Source organism: Meles meles, chromosome 20, assembly GCF_922984935.1.
Source record: "Meles meles chromosome 20, mMelMel3.1 paternal haplotype, whole genome shotgun sequence".
NCBI lineage: Eukaryota > Metazoa > Chordata > Mammalia > Carnivora > Mustelidae > Meles > Meles meles.
In genome coordinates this window covers 25,909,774-25,926,843 of record NC_060085.1, presented here as the reverse complement: position 1 = coordinate 25,926,843, position 17,070 = coordinate 25,909,774, and the positions used below count along the sequence as shown (strand labels likewise).

Below are 17,070 nucleotides of genomic sequence, written 5' to 3'. Positions count from 1 at the left end.
GAGCATCTTTTAAAAGAAACAAAAGAAGAAAAAAGCTTTTTTATTCCTGGAGAAGAAATGATATACGCTCCTCTTTAAGAAAACCCCACGATCCCCAATAGCTTCAGCACTAAGTTGGCTCTTTTAAGGGAGAATTATTCTTTGTGTCCTTATTGGAGAGATGTAGGTGGACAATACCCATGTGAGGGTTATTAGCCTTTTCGGTTGTTTGTGAAGACTGTTGCTCTTATGTAGTGGATGTCTTCAGGGGGTGCCCACGCAGCAGGCCAGGAGTAATGGTAAACAAGTTGTGGTGGTAAATGGCAATGAGCTCCCTCCTCAGTGTCAGAGAGACCATAGGGCATGGTGGGGACTGTGCCAAAGAGAAGTGCTTCCTGTCCCACCTGCAGGAAGACAGCTCTTCCAGGCAGTTGTAGCCATGTAGTGTTTACTGATTTTTCCATTTTTCAAGAGAGGCTGAGAATATGGATTTTTTTTTTTTAAAGTAGGCTCCATGCCCAATGTGGAGCCCAGAGAGGGGCTTGAATTCATGATCCTGAGATCAAGACCTGAGCTGATATCAAGAGTCGAATGTTCAACCCAACAGAGCCACCCAGGCACCCTGACAATCTGGGTTTTATATGAAAAATTATGATTTTTTAATGGTATTGGCAAATAAATTTTTTTTTTCCAATTCAAGTTCAGCAGAACACATGAGTGGGCCTGATTTGGCCTACTAGCTGCCAGTTTGCCCCTTTGCCTTGTAAGATTTGAAATGAAAAGCATTCATGGTAATTACAGATGTCTGGTATCACCAGAAAGTGCTCTTGCTAAATGCAGCTGATGGTTAGATCATTTTCCCTCACCTTGCTCCCCCAAAGAAGTTTGATATGATTTTGAATGTATTTGCGATGTTTTGATTATTTCTTTATGTTTTGTGGTGCCTTAAGAAAAAGGCAAACCAGTTACTAATTTCAAAATCAGATTTATAAAGGGGTGCCTGGCTGGCTCAGTTGGTACAGCAGACAACTCTTGATCTCAGGGTTGTAAGTTCAAGCCCCACGTTGGGTGTAGAGGGTTACTTAAAAAATAAAATCTTTAAAAAGAAACAAAACCAAAAAATCAGATTTATGTTCTCCAATTTAAAAAACCTAACACTTAGAACAATTTTCATTGGAATTCCACAACCTAAAGGACATATTTATAGTTGTAGTTTTGGCTTAATAATTTTTTAAATGGTGTGCAATTCTGAGCTTCGGCCAAGAGTTAACGAGAAAAGCAGATATGGTAGGGGGTGGGGGAAGGAATCCCCAAGCGTCCACTAGAGCCAGGCCATTTGCATTGTCTTCCATTTGAAACGATCTGTGAATCGACTCTGTTTTGGAGATGTGAAACAGTATACGGAGAAAAGCTTTTCCTGATACTGAGAGATCAGTTAGGAGTCCTTATGGGGTGTTGGGTCATCCTCTCTATGTCACCTCCTTTTCCAGGCTCAGGGTGGAAATAAACAAAAGGAGGTCTGACTGTAAGCCAATAGCTTGGCTTCCAATTTCAGAGTTTTGGAGCTGGGAGAAAGTTTGGATTATCTAGCATGTCTTCCCCCTGCTGGTGTCAGCAGGGTCTGAGCCTGAATCATTTCAGACATATGGCTATGGATGGGATGCTGTATTTTCAGGGAGGGAAATTCAGGAACCTACCCTGCTGATCAGATAGTTCTTTGTACATCTCACAGAAATTCAAACCAGCCTTCTTTTGTTCTGCATGTCATGGAAGAAGAACAGCTGGTTACCTTCCGTGTATTTGAAAACCCCAGTGAAGTCATCCCCTTGGTGTTTTTATTTCTGCGGTAAATAATCCCACCTACTTAAACCATTCTTCATAGCTCTTGTTTTGCAAAGGCTTGGTAATTTTCACTGCTGTTCTGCGTCTCGGCTTCACGCTCAGTTTCGTCGCGCAAACAGAACCTGGTGCCTTACTCACATTGGTGCCTTGAGAAGGCCAAGGGCAGGATGGGGATTACAGGGAAATCCCCACGCACCTGGGTTCTCTTACTACTTAAAACTGTAATGGCACTTTTAAAAAGTGGTATATTGCCTGTACTCATTTTGATGATTACTTGGTTGCCACATCCATCCCTCCTAACCAGCAAGAGCCTGTTACACCCCCCCCCCCCCTTCTTGTGGTCAGACACTTGGTGCTTATTCCCGATGTGTTTAATGCCATTCCTGAGCTTCTTCAAGACCAGCTCTCACCTTCTGAGTGGGAGCGCCCCCTCCCTGCCAGTTTTAGGGTCTATTTTCGCATCTCTCTAGACATCACCTCTAAATGATGACTCACAATATTATTAGATGGTTTGGGCTTCACTTTAACCACAGGCGAGATGGAGAGCAGTTGCTAAGGGCTGATTTGCAAAGAGAGTGAGGCAGGACCTCTTGGGAATTTTGGCCGGTTGCCTCTCCTCCCATTCTTTGGTTCCTCCCTGAAATTGGGCTGGGACCGCAGACAACCCCAGGAGCTTTCCTGGGTTCTGAAGGGCTGGAGCCGTGACTCTGAAATGACTCAGCACTGTGTTTTGCACAATCAGAAGTCTGACAAAAGCAACCTGATTATGATCATATCTGATGTTTATGCCAAATGAAAGTTCAGTCGAGAAGATTCAAAGAAGCATTCTTCTGTTTGTACAGGATACGGACAAAGTTGCCTGCTCCATCTGTTACACAAAGAAATTACCGTCGGGTCACACTAACGTGTAACTGTCATTTAAAAGTTTTGGGTTTTTTTCCTCAAGGAAAAAGAATGGTGAGTCTGGACAGAGCAAAAACTTTTGTAAAAACCACATGTGTTCGTTTAGAGAGTAGGTAATTTCTATTTTCACTAATTTTTTTTTTTTTTTTTTTTTTTAAACTACAGAAGCTCCCTGTTACTATGTTCTAGGGGGCAAAGCCTGTGGAACATGAACATGGTGGTTGTTGTCATTGTCTTGGTGTCATCTTTAAGATTGTCCTTGGTGGGGTTTGGAGGAATAGTGAGCACTGACAGACTGTAACAGTGTGCTCTGTTTTTCCATTGAAAACAATGTCTTATTTGATTTGTACATAACTGTAAATAGGTGACAGTAGGTCACAGCTGACATTTGCAAAATGTTGTTTTTGTACCTTAGCATTTCTGCACCAAATAAAATGTTTTAAGATTGCAGTGGTTCGTTATTCTGCATCATCTTTCCCGTTTCCTGAGGAGCTGGGTGCCTAGCACAGCTTTCTGAGGGCTCTGCCTCTGAGGAGATTATCCAGGGTGAGGAGGCAAAGGCGGCCAGTAGGTCTTGCACGGAAAATCTGCTGCCTTGAGCATTTGCCTTGCCTTCCGGCAGGCAGTTGTATATGACCTGTGTGGAGTCCAGAATAGGGATATTCATGAAAGTCGACTGTCAGAACAAATGGACCTTCTTTTCAGAAATTTGAAAAGCAGGGTGCCTGAGTGGCTCAGTCCTTTGAGCGTCTGACTCTTGGTTTCAGCTCAGGTCGTGATCAGGGCATTCCTGGGATCCAGCCCTGCGCGAGCCTGTTTCTCTCTCTCCTTCTGCCCCTCCCCCTGCTCTCTCATATAAATCTTTTTAAAAAAATATTTTATTAGAGAGAGAGCTTGAGTTGGAAGCAGGGGCAGAGAGAGAGAGAGAGAGAGAAGCAGACTGCTGAGCAGGGAGCCCAACACGGGGCTCGATCCCGGGACCTGGGATCATGACCCACACCGAAGGCAGATGCCGAACAGACTGAGCCACCCAGGTGTCCCTCAGGTAAATAAATCTTTAAAAAAAAACGTTGAAAAGAGCCACTGAAATGTGGGAGCCACGAATGTTCTGTCATCCAATAAGAGTGGCTTCTCTTTCTTCCAGTAGACATTCCCTTACCTCCTGTGTGCAAATATTGAGAGTAAATTTGTTACACTGCTTAAGCAAACAGATCTAAAGGGACTCTACTGGAGGCGGATGCTGCAGTAAGTACTTTCCTATTAGTGGGGGGTGAGGGTTTGGTTTTGGACAGCAGAGAAACCCTAATTTTTATCACACTGGTAGAAAACAGTCTGCTTTTACAGCTGCTGCTTTTTTCTTTTTTCCTTTCTTTCCATTTTATTTATTTTTAATTTATTTGAGAGAGTGAGAGAGATCACAGAGGGAGAGAAAGGGCTTGAGCAGGGAGCATGATGCGGGGCTCGAACCCAGGATCCTGGGATCATGACCTGAGTTGAAGGCAAATGCTCCACCAACTGAGCCACCGAGGAGACCCTATCTTTTTTTTTTTTTTTTAAGTACTATCTATACCCAGCACGGGGCTCAAACTCATGACCCCACCATCCAGAGTCGTATGCTTTCCCGACAGAGCCAGGTGCTCCTGTTCAGCGTTCTTATAATTGCCAACATCTGTGGGGCAACTGGTTTTCCTTTGTTTTATTTTATTTTTTTTTAAGAAGTTTATTTATTTATTTGACAGAGATAGAGATCACAAGTAGGCAGAGAAGCAGGCAGAGAGAGAGGGGAAAGAAGGCTCCTTGCTGAGCCGAGAGCCCGATGCGGGGCTCGATCCCAGGACCCTGAGACCATGACCTGAGCCGAAGGCAGATGCTTAATGCACTGAGCCACCCAGGTGCCCCTTTACTTGGTTTTAGAAATGCAAACTTTAAAGGGAGCAAAGACCAGCTTCCCTTGCAGGCTTTAATTAGAATTTAATTTGCTTTGGTTGAATACGAGACTACTGACAACAAGCTAAGCAGATGGAGGAGGGAGACATAGAAATACATTTTTGCGGGGCGCCTGGGTGGCTCACTGGGTTAAAGCCTCTGCCTTCAGCTCGGGTCATGATCCCAGGGTCCTGGGATCGAGCCCCACATCAGACCCCATGCTTGGCTGGGAGCCTGCTTCCCCCTCTCTCTCTGCCTGCCTCTCTGCCTACTCATCATCTCTGTCTGTCAAATAAATAAATTTAAAAAGAAAAAAGAAATACATCTTTGCTGTCCTGGGCATCAGTGGGTCTTCAACAGATGCCCGTTTTCCACCCCTACCCCCAGGATATCCTGTCCTCACTGTCCACGGGAACAAAATCAGAAGTGGTCCAAGAATAGGGTAGGTAGAGGACGCAGCGAAGGAGGGAAGGACACAAATCCCAAGTAAGACCTTTTGCAGTGAGACAAAATTCAAATAGGGTCTTTGGGATTAAGGGAAAGTAATGCAAGATCAGTGAGCTTGGCTCCCCAGCCTCTTTCGGAGGGGGGGAGGGGGGTTGCACCAGTTTACACATTTATAGATGACACAACCCTCTTGCATCTCAGAGTCTGAAGTATGTAGTGGGGATAGAGTAATGGCTAAGATGCAAACATGATCCCTTCTCTCCTGAGTCCACCTCTTTGTATATATAGGAGTGGGCAAGAAACCCAGTTGTTCTGAGCCTGTTTTTTCATCTGTGGGATGGGACTCAATACCCATTGCATGGAGGTTATTGTGAGAATCAAATGAGATGGGGTCCATAAAACACCCGTGGCCAAGCTTGGCAAGTGCCTGGCACTTGAGATATAGTGACTTATTAATCACTCTGTGGAAGAGCAAGACTTGGGTTCTGTGGGGGTCAGATAGAGATGGGTGGGAGACTGTTCCCTGCTCAGAGGAGCTGCAGCCCAGGGACTTTGTCAGATGCTGAGATTAAGCATCTTATTCCCTAAGAGAAAAGAATGGATCTGTGCCTAGCTGTTTTGGTGTTGGTCCAGGAAGGAAGGGATGGGGGTTGGGGAGGGGGAGGTGCTCCCAGCAACCTTAAATTGAAACAGTAATGCTGGGGTTCTTGGTAGTTGAACATATGTATCCTGTGTCGGCGGACTGAAGTCTGAGATCTGCTCACGTTCCATGCACCAGGCTCCTTTTTTCTTGGTCACCTGTTGGCCCCAGTAGAGACACATTTTTCTAGACTTGCTTCTTCAAGGACCCTGTGCCAGGCAGACGAACACGCCCTACCCTGGATATGAACAAAAGCTGGGATTGTTTCTGTAACCTGTAAAAGGTTAGGGGAATTCTCTGCTTTTTAGAAGTTGAAGGGGGAGGAGACAGAAGTGGTCCTCCAGGATAGTTGGCCCTGCCTGGGGATTCCCGCTCTGGGTCAGACACATTCCAGGTAGCAAACAGGTGTCAGCCTTCAAACAAACCACAGACACTTCCCACCAGTCTGGGCAAGGCCAGGCCATAGAGGACTCGCGGCAAAGAAAGGCGACCACTCCTGGCCGCAGAATGCAAACAGGCCGGCCCTGCCTTTTGTTTGTGAACCTGAAGTTAGATATACTTAAAGACCCTGCGCATGTGTGTATAATTGTGCATTCTTATTGGCAAGAGTATTAATTTTTATTTTATCATTGTGATTAAATCATTGTGATTAAAATGGGTCTCAGGCACCCTGAACTTAGATCTGTGTGACCCTGGCAGGTGACTTGACTTGGTTAAGACTTAGTTCCCGCATCTGGAAGACAGGTCATTGGTCAGTACCTCACAGGGCTGATATGAGGCCGGGTGGAGTTTGGGTACAGACCCTGACATGCGGTAAGCCCCTCTGCCTGTGGGCATGTGGTCACCTGGGACAGATTAAGTGGTTGTGGCTATGAAAAAGGATCCCCTAAATGTCTCCCTCAGCCTTGATAATGGGCTAAATAACTGATGTGAATTCCTAACTCTTGGAGGTCTTAGTTCCGAAGGGCAGCTGGCAATGGCCTCCATGACAAATGCCTACTTGATCGGATGTCCCTAACTGCTTGAAGCTTCCAGTGGCCTTGGAAGTAAACCTTGATGTTCTGACCTGGCCCCTTGCCAACCTCTTCTCTGTGTGTCCCTTTTTTCTTTACGGCCATATCCGAATTTCCTGAGATTCCCCACTCATGTGTTCCTGCCTTGGGCCCTTTGCATACATCATTTCTTCTGCCTGAAACACTCTCTCTGTCTCCACCCCTCCTTTGCTGTCAACCTTCCCTGACTGTCCTCCACCCCACTGTCCACTCTGCCTTTAGGGGCACTTGGCTCAGTTTGTATGATTCTGTGATGGACCTTCTTGTCCACGAGAATGTCTGCTCCTTGAGGGAGGGCTGTGTCATTTACAGAGTCCTTCCTTTGGGGCTGGGCTCCGATTCTACTTTTTGAATGTACTAGGACCCCAGCCCTAGTACCCAGCGGTCCCTGGGGCAAGACACCCCATCTTTCTGGTCCTCAATTCCCTCATCTGTTGGATGGGTAAAATGTATCTGCCTCATGGGATTGTCATGAGGATAAATCAGGTAGAGGGCATAGCCTGGTGTGGGTACATGGCAGGTGCTCAAAACTATTGATAATTGTCTCTGATGTCATCAAGAGTAAGTAAGCCCACTTCCCACTAGTAAATTTTATTTCCTTTTTTAAAAAAAGATTTAAAAATCTCTTTAAAAAGATTTTATTATTTATTTGATAGAGACACAGCGAGAGAGGGAACACAAGCAGGGGCAGTTGGAGAGGGAGAATCAGGCTTCTCGCTGAGCAGGGAACCTGATGCGGGGCTCAATCCCAAGACCCTGGGATCAAGACCTGAGCCAAGAGTAGACGCTGAACAACTGAGCCACCCAGGTGCCCCCCACTAGCAAATTTTAAAAGGTTTCCTAGAGGAGTAAACTGTGTCTATTTCTTTGCAAATTGAGGTAAGGTATCTGGTCATTTACCATGATCCCCAGGGCTGGGAGCCCCTTGAATGACTTGTATTATCTCAGGGTTTCATTCCCTGTGGGTAGTGGATTCCTATAGATGGGTTGGTCATTGACATGGCACATATTAGAATTACCCTTGTGGGCTAGATGCCTGCGACTCTGCCAAGCTCCGTGCTATTGTCTGACTGTATCATATCTTCCCTTTGGATATGATGACATCCTAAATCTGGGCAGCGCCCAGGTTAGATTTGAACTTGGCCCCTCTCTGTCTTTCCACTCCCCTGCTCAGGTTTGCTTCTCAGGTTTTCCTCTAACCCAGATTATGGGAACCGAAAGGATCTGTTTTCAAATGGGCCTTTTATTAGCCACTTGCAGAACATTGCTTAGGTCCGAACACTAAGACCAGCACCTTAATCCTCCCACAGGCGTCGCCATCCCTTGGATGAGGACCGTTCCAGGTTAGTGCTGCTTCATAACTGATGGCTCCACACCTTTCAACCTTCCTGCCCTCCCCCAAAGGGAGGGGACATCTGTATGTCTGTAAGGTGTTGCTGGGAGATTTGTTGACGTTCTTTCCCCATAACCCCGCTTCCAGGTCTATCTTTAGGAAATAACCAGAAATGTGTGCCAAAATTTATTGAGCACTGGTTTTCATTGTCATGCATTATTTATCCTGGATACTGAGAAATGGGGAGCAGACCAAGTACCAATCAGGCTGATTACAAGAAGAAGGCACGTTCATATAAGCGGCCCTTAACCGATCGCGTGGTCGAAGAGTACTTCGTGACAAAGGGAAAAGGCTCACGGTAGGTTGAGGGACAAATGAAGGACACAAAGCAGTTATCGCTAGGTGGTGTGCTTGTGGGTGGGTGTTACGCTATTCTCTCAACCTCTCAGTATTTTCTACAGTTTTAAAGTTTTATTTATTTATTTATTTTTAGTAATCTCTACTGCCAGTGTGGGGCTGGAATTCACCCTGAGACCAAGAGTCGCATGCTCTCCTAACTGAGCCAGCCTGGCGCCCCTCTGCGTTGTTTTAGGACCAGTGCAATCGCATAATCAGAGTGTTTTTCACTGTACGGTCACGCACGATCGTCCATGCTAATGGTACTGGGAGGGCCAGGGTGGTGGGGTCTCCGCGTCTCCTCCCCGCCCTTGTCCTCTGTGGTGCCTCCCCACCTGCTCGCTTTCCCCACCTGTGCGACCCTGCGCCTCACTGGCGCCCCCTCCTTTCCCGCCATGGCCTGGCATCACTCACATCTCATCTTCCTGCCTTGCAGTGGCCCCATGGGGGTCTCTTGCCGACATCCGGCTTTCCCAGTTGATGATTTAGTGAGGTGACTGTCCTGGCCCCCTGTCCATCCTGTCTTGCAGAGCTGGAAGGAGATGGGGCTGAATTCAAAAACAGGCCCTCCTGAACTAACTGCCGGGAGGAGAAAGATTGGCTCATCATCAATGTCTTTTGGCCTCTCTGTCAGTTTCAGGACTTGGTGGACAAAACACATGTTTCTTGCCATTCCTTCTACACTCCACCCCCACACCAAAGGACTCCCTTTGGGTGTATCTTTTGTATCCCCCCAAAGACTCTTAAAGTGAATCCAGGAGCCAAATCCTTTCCGCTGCCTCCTTCCACAGGGCCAAGCATGGCGTGGGTGGGAGGGGAGGGCTGCGGTGTATAAACCCTTGTGGGATTACATTGATTTTAGTCAACATATCCTACTTGCAGATCTGTTCTCATTTCTGGAAACCTTGAATTGTAGAACAGGAAGTCAAAGAGTTTAGTAATAATAATAATAATGCACATTGCCTTTGCTGTGCACAGGATTCCTCTCCATAAGGAAGCACCGATTCCTCTCCATAAACTCCCAGAAGTGTGCCCTGTGCTCTCCCACCCCTGGGCTTCCGATTCTCCTGTTCTCCCTCACTCCCTGCCTGGTTTCCCTGCCTGGTCAGGGCTCAGCTGAGGCCTACTTCCCACAGGAAGTCTCTCTGTGCCTGAATGAGGGCCAGTGCTTCCCCAGGTGTGTTTCTCCACAGCCTGCTCCCTAACTGCCCAGTCTGGCTGTTCCTGTATCAGCTGTGAGCTCCATGGGGTCAGGGACTGTGTGTCTTACTGAGATTCACGACTGTTCCCCAGAGCCTAGCACAGTGTGTGGCAATGCAGCAGATGCTCAAATTGTTGTTAAATGGAAGCTAACGGAAATAAAACTTTTTTTTTTTTTTTAAAGATTTTACCTATTTATTTGACAGAGAGAAATCACAAGAGAGGCAGGCAGAGAGCGAGGAAGGGAAGCAGGCTCTCCGCCAAGCAGAGAGCCCGATGTGGGACTCGATCCCAGGATCCTGAGATCATGGCCCGAGCTGAAGGCAGCGGCTTAAACCACTGAGCCACCCAGGCGCCCCGGAAATAAAACTTTTGTCTTTGACAAGGCTGCCTGGGTAGAACACCAGGTGTTGACCTGTGGGTCTGAAGCCCTTGCGGAGCTCTGGGTTCATGCGGGGAGTGGAAGTCCTTTATTATTACTTAATAAACATACCTGGTAGAAATAGTGTGGAGTGGGTAGGAGAGAGGCCAGCAAAAGAGGTTTTGGGGAGAAGGCTGAGGACTAGGGGCCTGGATATGAGTTTTGCTCTCCGAAATGGAGTACTGCATAGGGTATGTGTTCTTTGAACAAGAAATGAGTGGGTCAGGAGGCCCTGGGTTTGGGGTCAAGGAGTCCCCTTCAAGTTGTAGTGGAATGAAGTTGCAGCTGTTGAAATGAAAGCTGGTTTGCTCAAGATGCTTCATTTCTGGCCCAAAAGGCAGGATGCAGGCCAGGAAGAGGCCACCCAGAACTAGGAGGCGTGTGTCTGCAACAAGACCCAGGGGCTGCAGTGAAGAGTCTCAGCTCTCAGATCAGTTCTGAACACCTCTGGCTGGTCTTCGCGGGTGGGGGGTGGGGCTGGGAGTTCTGCCTCCCAGAGGCTGCTGTCAGGACTGGTGCCTTTCCAAGGAGCCCTCAACAGCTCCCTCTTCCTGGGAATGCGGGGGTGGTGGTTAGAAACCGAGGAGGTCCCCTCAGGCTGCTCTTGCCACTTACTGGAGAGTCAGCCTGGCAGGAGCTGTAATTCTTGGGCTGATCCTCTTTCCTCTGACCTGAGGGCTGGCCTCACTTTTCCGAGAGCTTCAGTTTCTTCCTCTGGGAAGTGGGCCGGCACAACTCCTACAGCTCACAGGGCTGTTGTCAGTGTTACAAGTAGATCAAACACTTAAAAGGCACACCACCAGGCGCCTGGGTGTTTCAGTCGGTTTAGTGTCTGCCTTTGGCTCAGATCAGGATCTCTGCGTCCTGGGATGGAGCCCCGGGGTAGGGCTCCCTGCTCAGCGGGAAGTCTGCTTCGCCCTCTCTCTCTCAAATAAATAAATAAATAAATAAATAAATAAAATCTTAAAAAAAAATTAAAACGCACACCTGACACCATGAAAGCAAGTACTAATGGATTTTCCATTTTTACCATCACAATTTGTACTTCCATGAGAGCCATACACTGTAGCGCATTCTTTATTACTGGTTCTCGGGGGTCCCGAGGACGGTAGGCGTTTGTCTGTGGAATAAATGAATGCAGAAAATAGTTTTATTTGGATTCGCCTGTTTATTTCCGCACGGTGACCCAGGCCACTGGCGGCTCTTCCTGAGGATTTCTGGCCTCGCGGGGATTCGCGCAGCTCGCTATCGTCCTCATTTTCACCCCACCGTCCAGGAAAGCGAGGCTCCGGCAGGACCCGACGCGGGGCAGGTCAGCTTAGGACGGGGCGGGGCTCCATGCACAGGCTCCGGTCTTCGCCTGCCGGGGCACCCCTGGGTCGCCAGTCCCGCGAGCCTACCCCGGGGGTCCGCAACGCCTTCTCCACCGCGAGAGCGGGAGCCGGGCTGCGCACCCCTTCCCCGACCGGGTAAATTCTCCCCGCCAGAGTCTGGATTAGGTAAAAGGGCGGCCCGGGGGCCGGGCTCCTCTCCTCCGTCCGCCTTCCTAGTCTTCCCAGGGACCCCGGCGGGGCGTGCGGAGGGAGGAGTGCAGAGCTGCGGCCGGGCGTGACTGCGTCCGGGTCTCGCGCCACCCTGCTCGCGCGCCGGCCGGGGTCCCCCGCCCGCCTCACGCCCGCGTGGCCGGCGCGGCCGCCCCGCCCCCGCCGCCCCCGGCCCCGCCCCACCCGGGGGAGCCGCCCCCGCAGCAGCCGCCACCACCGCCGCCACTACCGCCGTCACCGCGGTGCGCTCTCCAGCCCCGCCGGGCCGAGCCAGCACTGAGCGCCGCGAAGGTGAGTCCGGGAGGCCGGCCGGGAACCCCGCCCCCCGACTAGACCTTCCCGGCTGGACGCCCCCGCTAGACGCCCTGGGCCCCGCCGCTTCCCGGGGCTGATTCTCTCCGTCTTGAACTCCTTACCCCGAGCTGGACCCCTGCCCCCATCGCCGGGTCGCCCTTTCGGGTCTCGGTGCCAAAGCCGGCTCTGCGAGCTCTCCAGCCCCGGGCACTCGGAGCGCGCTTGGGCGCCTGGGCGCGACGCAGGTGGGCAGTGCCACCACCATCCCGGACCGGCCGCCGCTGGCGCCGGAGACCCTGACTTTGGTCCCTGGGAGCTTTTGAGCGAAAGTTCCCGGAACCACTTCCGGGGAGGGAGGCGCCACCTGTCCTCTCCCTCGGAGTCTTCCCCAGCCTTAGTGGGGCGCCCACAGGTCAGCGTCGCGTCGGGCGCTGCTGGTGGTGGCTCGCGGGGCTGCGGGTCACTTCGCTGCCAGGAACCCGGCTTTGAGCGCGCAGGGCGGCGGCCGTGGTTCCGGGCCCGCCCGGGGCCCCTGTGCTGGCGGCTGCATCTTTTTAAATTGCGCAGCCAGAGGGTCTTTGAGGTAGAGGCGAGGGAGGCGGACACCAGGGGGTTAGGGTGAATCTCGGTGCCGCATAGCCAGAGACCGGTGAGCATTTTCTGAGTGTGGAGGTGGACCGAGCGTGGAGGGGGCGGGGGAATGGGTTCCTTTGGGCTTTGCCATGAGGGGGAGCGGCACTTGCGCTCTCAGCCTCCTCGGGGACTTGAGCGTTTTTGAAACAGAGCGACCTGTTCCTAGAGGACTCTTTCTCCATTTAATGCCTGAACCAGGTTTGCTTCCAGCACTGGGCCGAGGTTGTGAGACCTGCCAAACAGTAGTTGTCCTGGATGCACAGGCAGAAACTTACGTTAAAGCATTTCATGCGCAGCACAAGGTATAACTGCTTTCTTCCTTGGTTGGGGTGTGGAAGAGGAGAGATTTTCTATGAATTTGGCTTCGCTGTATAGTCTCAGGCAAGTTACTTCACCCATCTATGCTTCAGTTTTCTCATCTGTACGATGGGGGTGAATAGTACAAATCTTAAAGGGTCACTTAAGGTTCAAGTTCTTAAAGTGCCTGATACATGGTAAGTTCGACTTACGCAGTTGTTCTTGTTATTGTTATGGCTGACATCTAACAGGGCATCCGCATGCCTAGCTCCGCAGTGAGGTGGGTATGGGCAGGCTCTTGCTCCTCCCTTTTCTAAGAACCCGAATTATTCACACAGTGGTTTCCCCTTCAGCGCTGAAACACTTGGGCTTTGCGGTAATGTTTCCTATGGTTAAGCAGCCTTTTGCAAAATGTATCTCAGAATATGAGATTGGAGATGACCTTTGTCAAGGACGCTGGTGGGAAATGGGGTCTCAAACCTTCTCTGGAAGCTCTAGGGTGTGACTGGATATTTGCCTCACTGAGCGGTAGTGGATAAGGCTCCACTTGATTTCCTTCAGGCTTTGGGTCCCCCACCCCCACCTCCATAGGCTGACACCCTATCTGATCTCTGTGAGTGTGGGAGTGTAGTTAGGGGCCTGAAGACCTAATCTTGTCCCCTCCCCTCTATCAGTGGAGCCTGCCCCAGTTCAGCTTGTTTCTTTTTGTGTTAGGCCCACAGACAGGAGTTTTGATTCAGGAGACTCCAGGAATCTCCTGAAATGTATATTACATTGGAAATGTGGATGAGATATGCTTGGAGCACAGGTGTATATTTTTCCAGAGAGTTCCCTTTTCATCATATTCTGCAAAGGGCCTGCGCCCCATAAAAGGGGACTCAGAACTGCTGGTGGGGAGATTCTTACCACTTGTACAGGAGCAGACCCAAGTTGACCTCTGTCTCCCAGAGGTGGAAGTGTACACATGATGCTTTGTGCCCCTGCTTAGAGTATGCCTTCCAGTGGAAAATTCGTGTCTGCCTTAACTTGAAAAAATATGATTAAGAAGTCAACTGGGGAAAGGAGAAGGCAAGCTGAGGGAGTAGGGACTGTTGGCCTGTGGTGGGGCCATTAGGAAGGGATGCAGTTCATGAAAATTTGAAAATATGAATTTGAAAATTCGTATTGTCAGGAAACTCCTCAGAGTCTTTGCATATGCTCGTCCTTCTGTGGAGCACACTCTCCTGCCCCTTCTTCTCAAGTCTGGCATGATCTTTCCTTTTAGCTTGAATGTGTCTTCTGTGGAGAAGATTCTTCTGACCACTCTGTCCAAAGCAGTCTGTCCCCCTTATCGGTACCTTTCCCATTCTCCTATTGTATTTTATTCATGCGGCTTCCCTGAAGTGGTCATACTCATGTATCTATTTATGGGTTTATTGTCTGCACCCACCCGGGAGAATGTAGACTTCAAGAGGGTAGAGGTGCTGCCCTCTTTACCACTGAACTCTGGCCCCTTGCATACAGTAGATGCTCAATAAATGTTCCTTAGTGACAGAATGAATGAGTGTCCTCTGAGTGAAGTGGGGTGAGCTGAAGAACTTTCTTTTCTCCTTAAGTAAGCTCTGCGGTCACCATGGGGCTCAGACTCACAGCCCTGAGATGAGGAGTCACATGCTGTACTGACTGAGCCAGCCAGGTGCCCTGGCCCTTGATTTATTAAAGAAAAAAAAATCATCCTTGGATGCATTATCTTAATGCTTTGTACAAATATTGTCTGATTCAGATCACTTTGCACAGGCTGAGCAGGTTGAAACGTGTGAAAATGAAATGCTTTTATACATGATTCTGATGAACTGAGTCAGTTTGCGTTGCTCCGTGGGAGATTGCCGGTGTGGTGGGTGGAGTGGGGTCTGCTGCGGAGAGTTTTGAAGAGGAGTTTTGCCTTCTTCTTCACTTTAGTGACCACTGCTCATTCAGTTATGAAAATGGGTATACTTTTTCTTTAAAAAAAAAAAAAAAAGGAAGACTAGTTATTTGGAGTCCTAGCTCCACGGGTGCCGTAGCCTCTTAGCTTAGCTCATTTACTCCATTTAATCTAGAATCACTTCTGGAGGGAGGGCTCTGACAGCGGCCACAAAGCAGTCAAGAAGGCCTGCAGGGTCCCTCCCTTGTGGGGTTTACGTCCCAGTGGCGGAGACGGACAGTCGACATGTAGAACTATAGTATGATATTAGAGTGTGGTCAGTGGCGATGAAACTGGGGAAGGGGATCCAGAGAGACTGCCCTGGAGGCAACGTTGGGTTAGGTCAGGGATGGTTTCTCTGAAAAAGCAGCATTCCAGCAGAAACCTAGAGGAATGAGGGAGGTGGATATCTGGGGCGGACAGTTCCACGCATGTGGACCCAAGGTTGTGGTTGAATTCCTGGTTTTACCAGTCGGCTCTTGAGCCCTGGACGTGGTCTCTCTCATGGGGGAAGAGGGAGGGGAAATGAGGCAGTGCGGGCAGAACCTTCCTTACCTCCTTCCCAGATCCTAACTCATGGCTGGAGTAAGCTCTCGGCACTGCGGGATCTCATGTTTGTCTAGAAGGCTTATGCCTTCCTTTCCGGGGGGATCTGGAGTGATGATGTTTCCTGAAATTGCCACCTGGGCAATGAGCATGAGCCTCGGGGGTACTGCTGGAAGTATAACCCTGCACTTAGTAAGACTTGCTTCCCCTCACCTGCCCTAGCCATGGGCCCCCTCCTCTTTTGTGTCATTTGCCATAAGCACCTCATCACCTAGAGGGAACCACCTAGAGGGAAAGTAGTTGCTTAGTGAAGCTTTGATGAAAAAAAAAAAAATGAGGTGATGAAAATGTGTAGGATCATGGCCCAGGAGATGCACGCTTCCCATTCTCTCCACTGAGTGGTTGATTGGCTGATCATTGGTTGTTACTTAGCAAAGCATAAAGGAGGTATGACAGGGAGGCTTCTTGGAAAAAGTGACATCTAAGAAAAGATAGGAATGGCTATAAGTCCCTTCTATTAGAGGGTGGGATGGGATGGAAGGAAGAGAGAATGTCATGTGCGAAGGTCCAGTTGAAGAGTTACCAGCTCTCAAATGAGCTCAGATTCTCATCAGTTATAGCAGTGTGTGTGTGTGTGTGTGTGTGTGTGTGTGTGCACGTGCATGCATGTGTGCCTGTGTACCCTTGTATTGGTGTAGTCTGTGGAAAAGTAACTGTCTTAGCCGTCCTTAGTAAATGCCAGTTCTTCTGAATGGCTGTGCCTTGTGCTACTGGGCTCCGCCCTGGCATCTTCATTTAACAGGTCCTCTCAGAATCCCCATCTTCCTGACTAAGAAAAGTGAGGTGGGAAGTAGTGAATAATTTGCCAACTGTGTCTTTCTGGAGCTCGGTTCAGCTGTATCAGAGGAGGTGGAGGGGAGGGGGATCTTCCCAGAAGATTGATTCAGTGATGTCAAGAGAGCTGGGTGCATTTAAATCTCTCCGACAGACCTTGCTTTGGTGTACAGCCCCCATGGAATGTCAGCTCTGGGAGGGCAGAGGCTGGTTCCCACCAACTGCTCAGTCCCTGGCACGGTGAGGATTTGCTGGGGGTTAAGGGATGCTCCAGGGTCTCTGGTGGCCACAGAACAACAAGGCGGCAGGAGGCCATTGCCTTCTTTCCCCAGGTGTCTCCTGAATTTTCCGAGGTAGACCTGCGACTCGGGGCAGAGCTGGACATGGGGCCCAAGTCAAAACCGAATGCTCAGGAGCCTGGGTGGCTCAGTGGGTTAAAGCCTCTGCCTCCGGCTCAGGTCATGATCCCAGGGTCCTGGGATCAAGCACCGCATCGGGCTCTCTGCTTGGTGGGGAGCCTGCTTCCCTTCCTCTCTCTCTGCCTGCCTCTCTGCCTACTTGTGATCACTCTCTGTCAAATGAATAAATAAAATCTTTAAAAAAAAAAAAAGATTGATGGCCATAATGGAGTATAGGCATGGAATAAAAACTTCGTGTCCATTTAAAAACAAACAAACAAAAATGAATGCTCCAAGGAGAGAGGCTGGAGACCTTGGCCAAAGTTGAAGGACAAAGCAGGCTGTTCGGTGCCTTTCCTCACTCATCTAGCTCAAGACCGAACTAGTTATTTAACAGCCCAAGTTAGTTATTCGTCCCGACACCCCGCCTCCGCTTTATGATA

At 49.5% G+C, this 17,070-nt stretch overlaps 2 protein-coding genes across 2 annotated transcripts in view; one reads left to right on the top strand and one right to left on the bottom strand.

The window, feature by feature from the left end:
* The first annotated feature begins 11,875 nt into the window (after positions 1-11,875).
* ARHGEF3 (Rho guanine nucleotide exchange factor 3) overlaps positions 11,876-17,070 on the top strand; it is a 320,726-nt gene continuing 315,531 nt past the window's right edge. The window contains exon 1 of the mRNA XM_045991707.1: positions 11,876-11,974. The gene's annotated coding sequence lies outside the window, so the exon portion shown is untranslated. The remainder of the gene's footprint in view (positions 11,975-17,070) is intronic.
* On the bottom strand, positions 12,438-16,614 carry SPATA12 (spermatogenesis associated 12). The gene is given in 4 exon segments (XM_045989967.1): positions 12,438-12,553; positions 16,266-16,340; positions 16,343-16,400; positions 16,402-16,614. Coding segments are annotated over 4 exon segments (462 nt in total).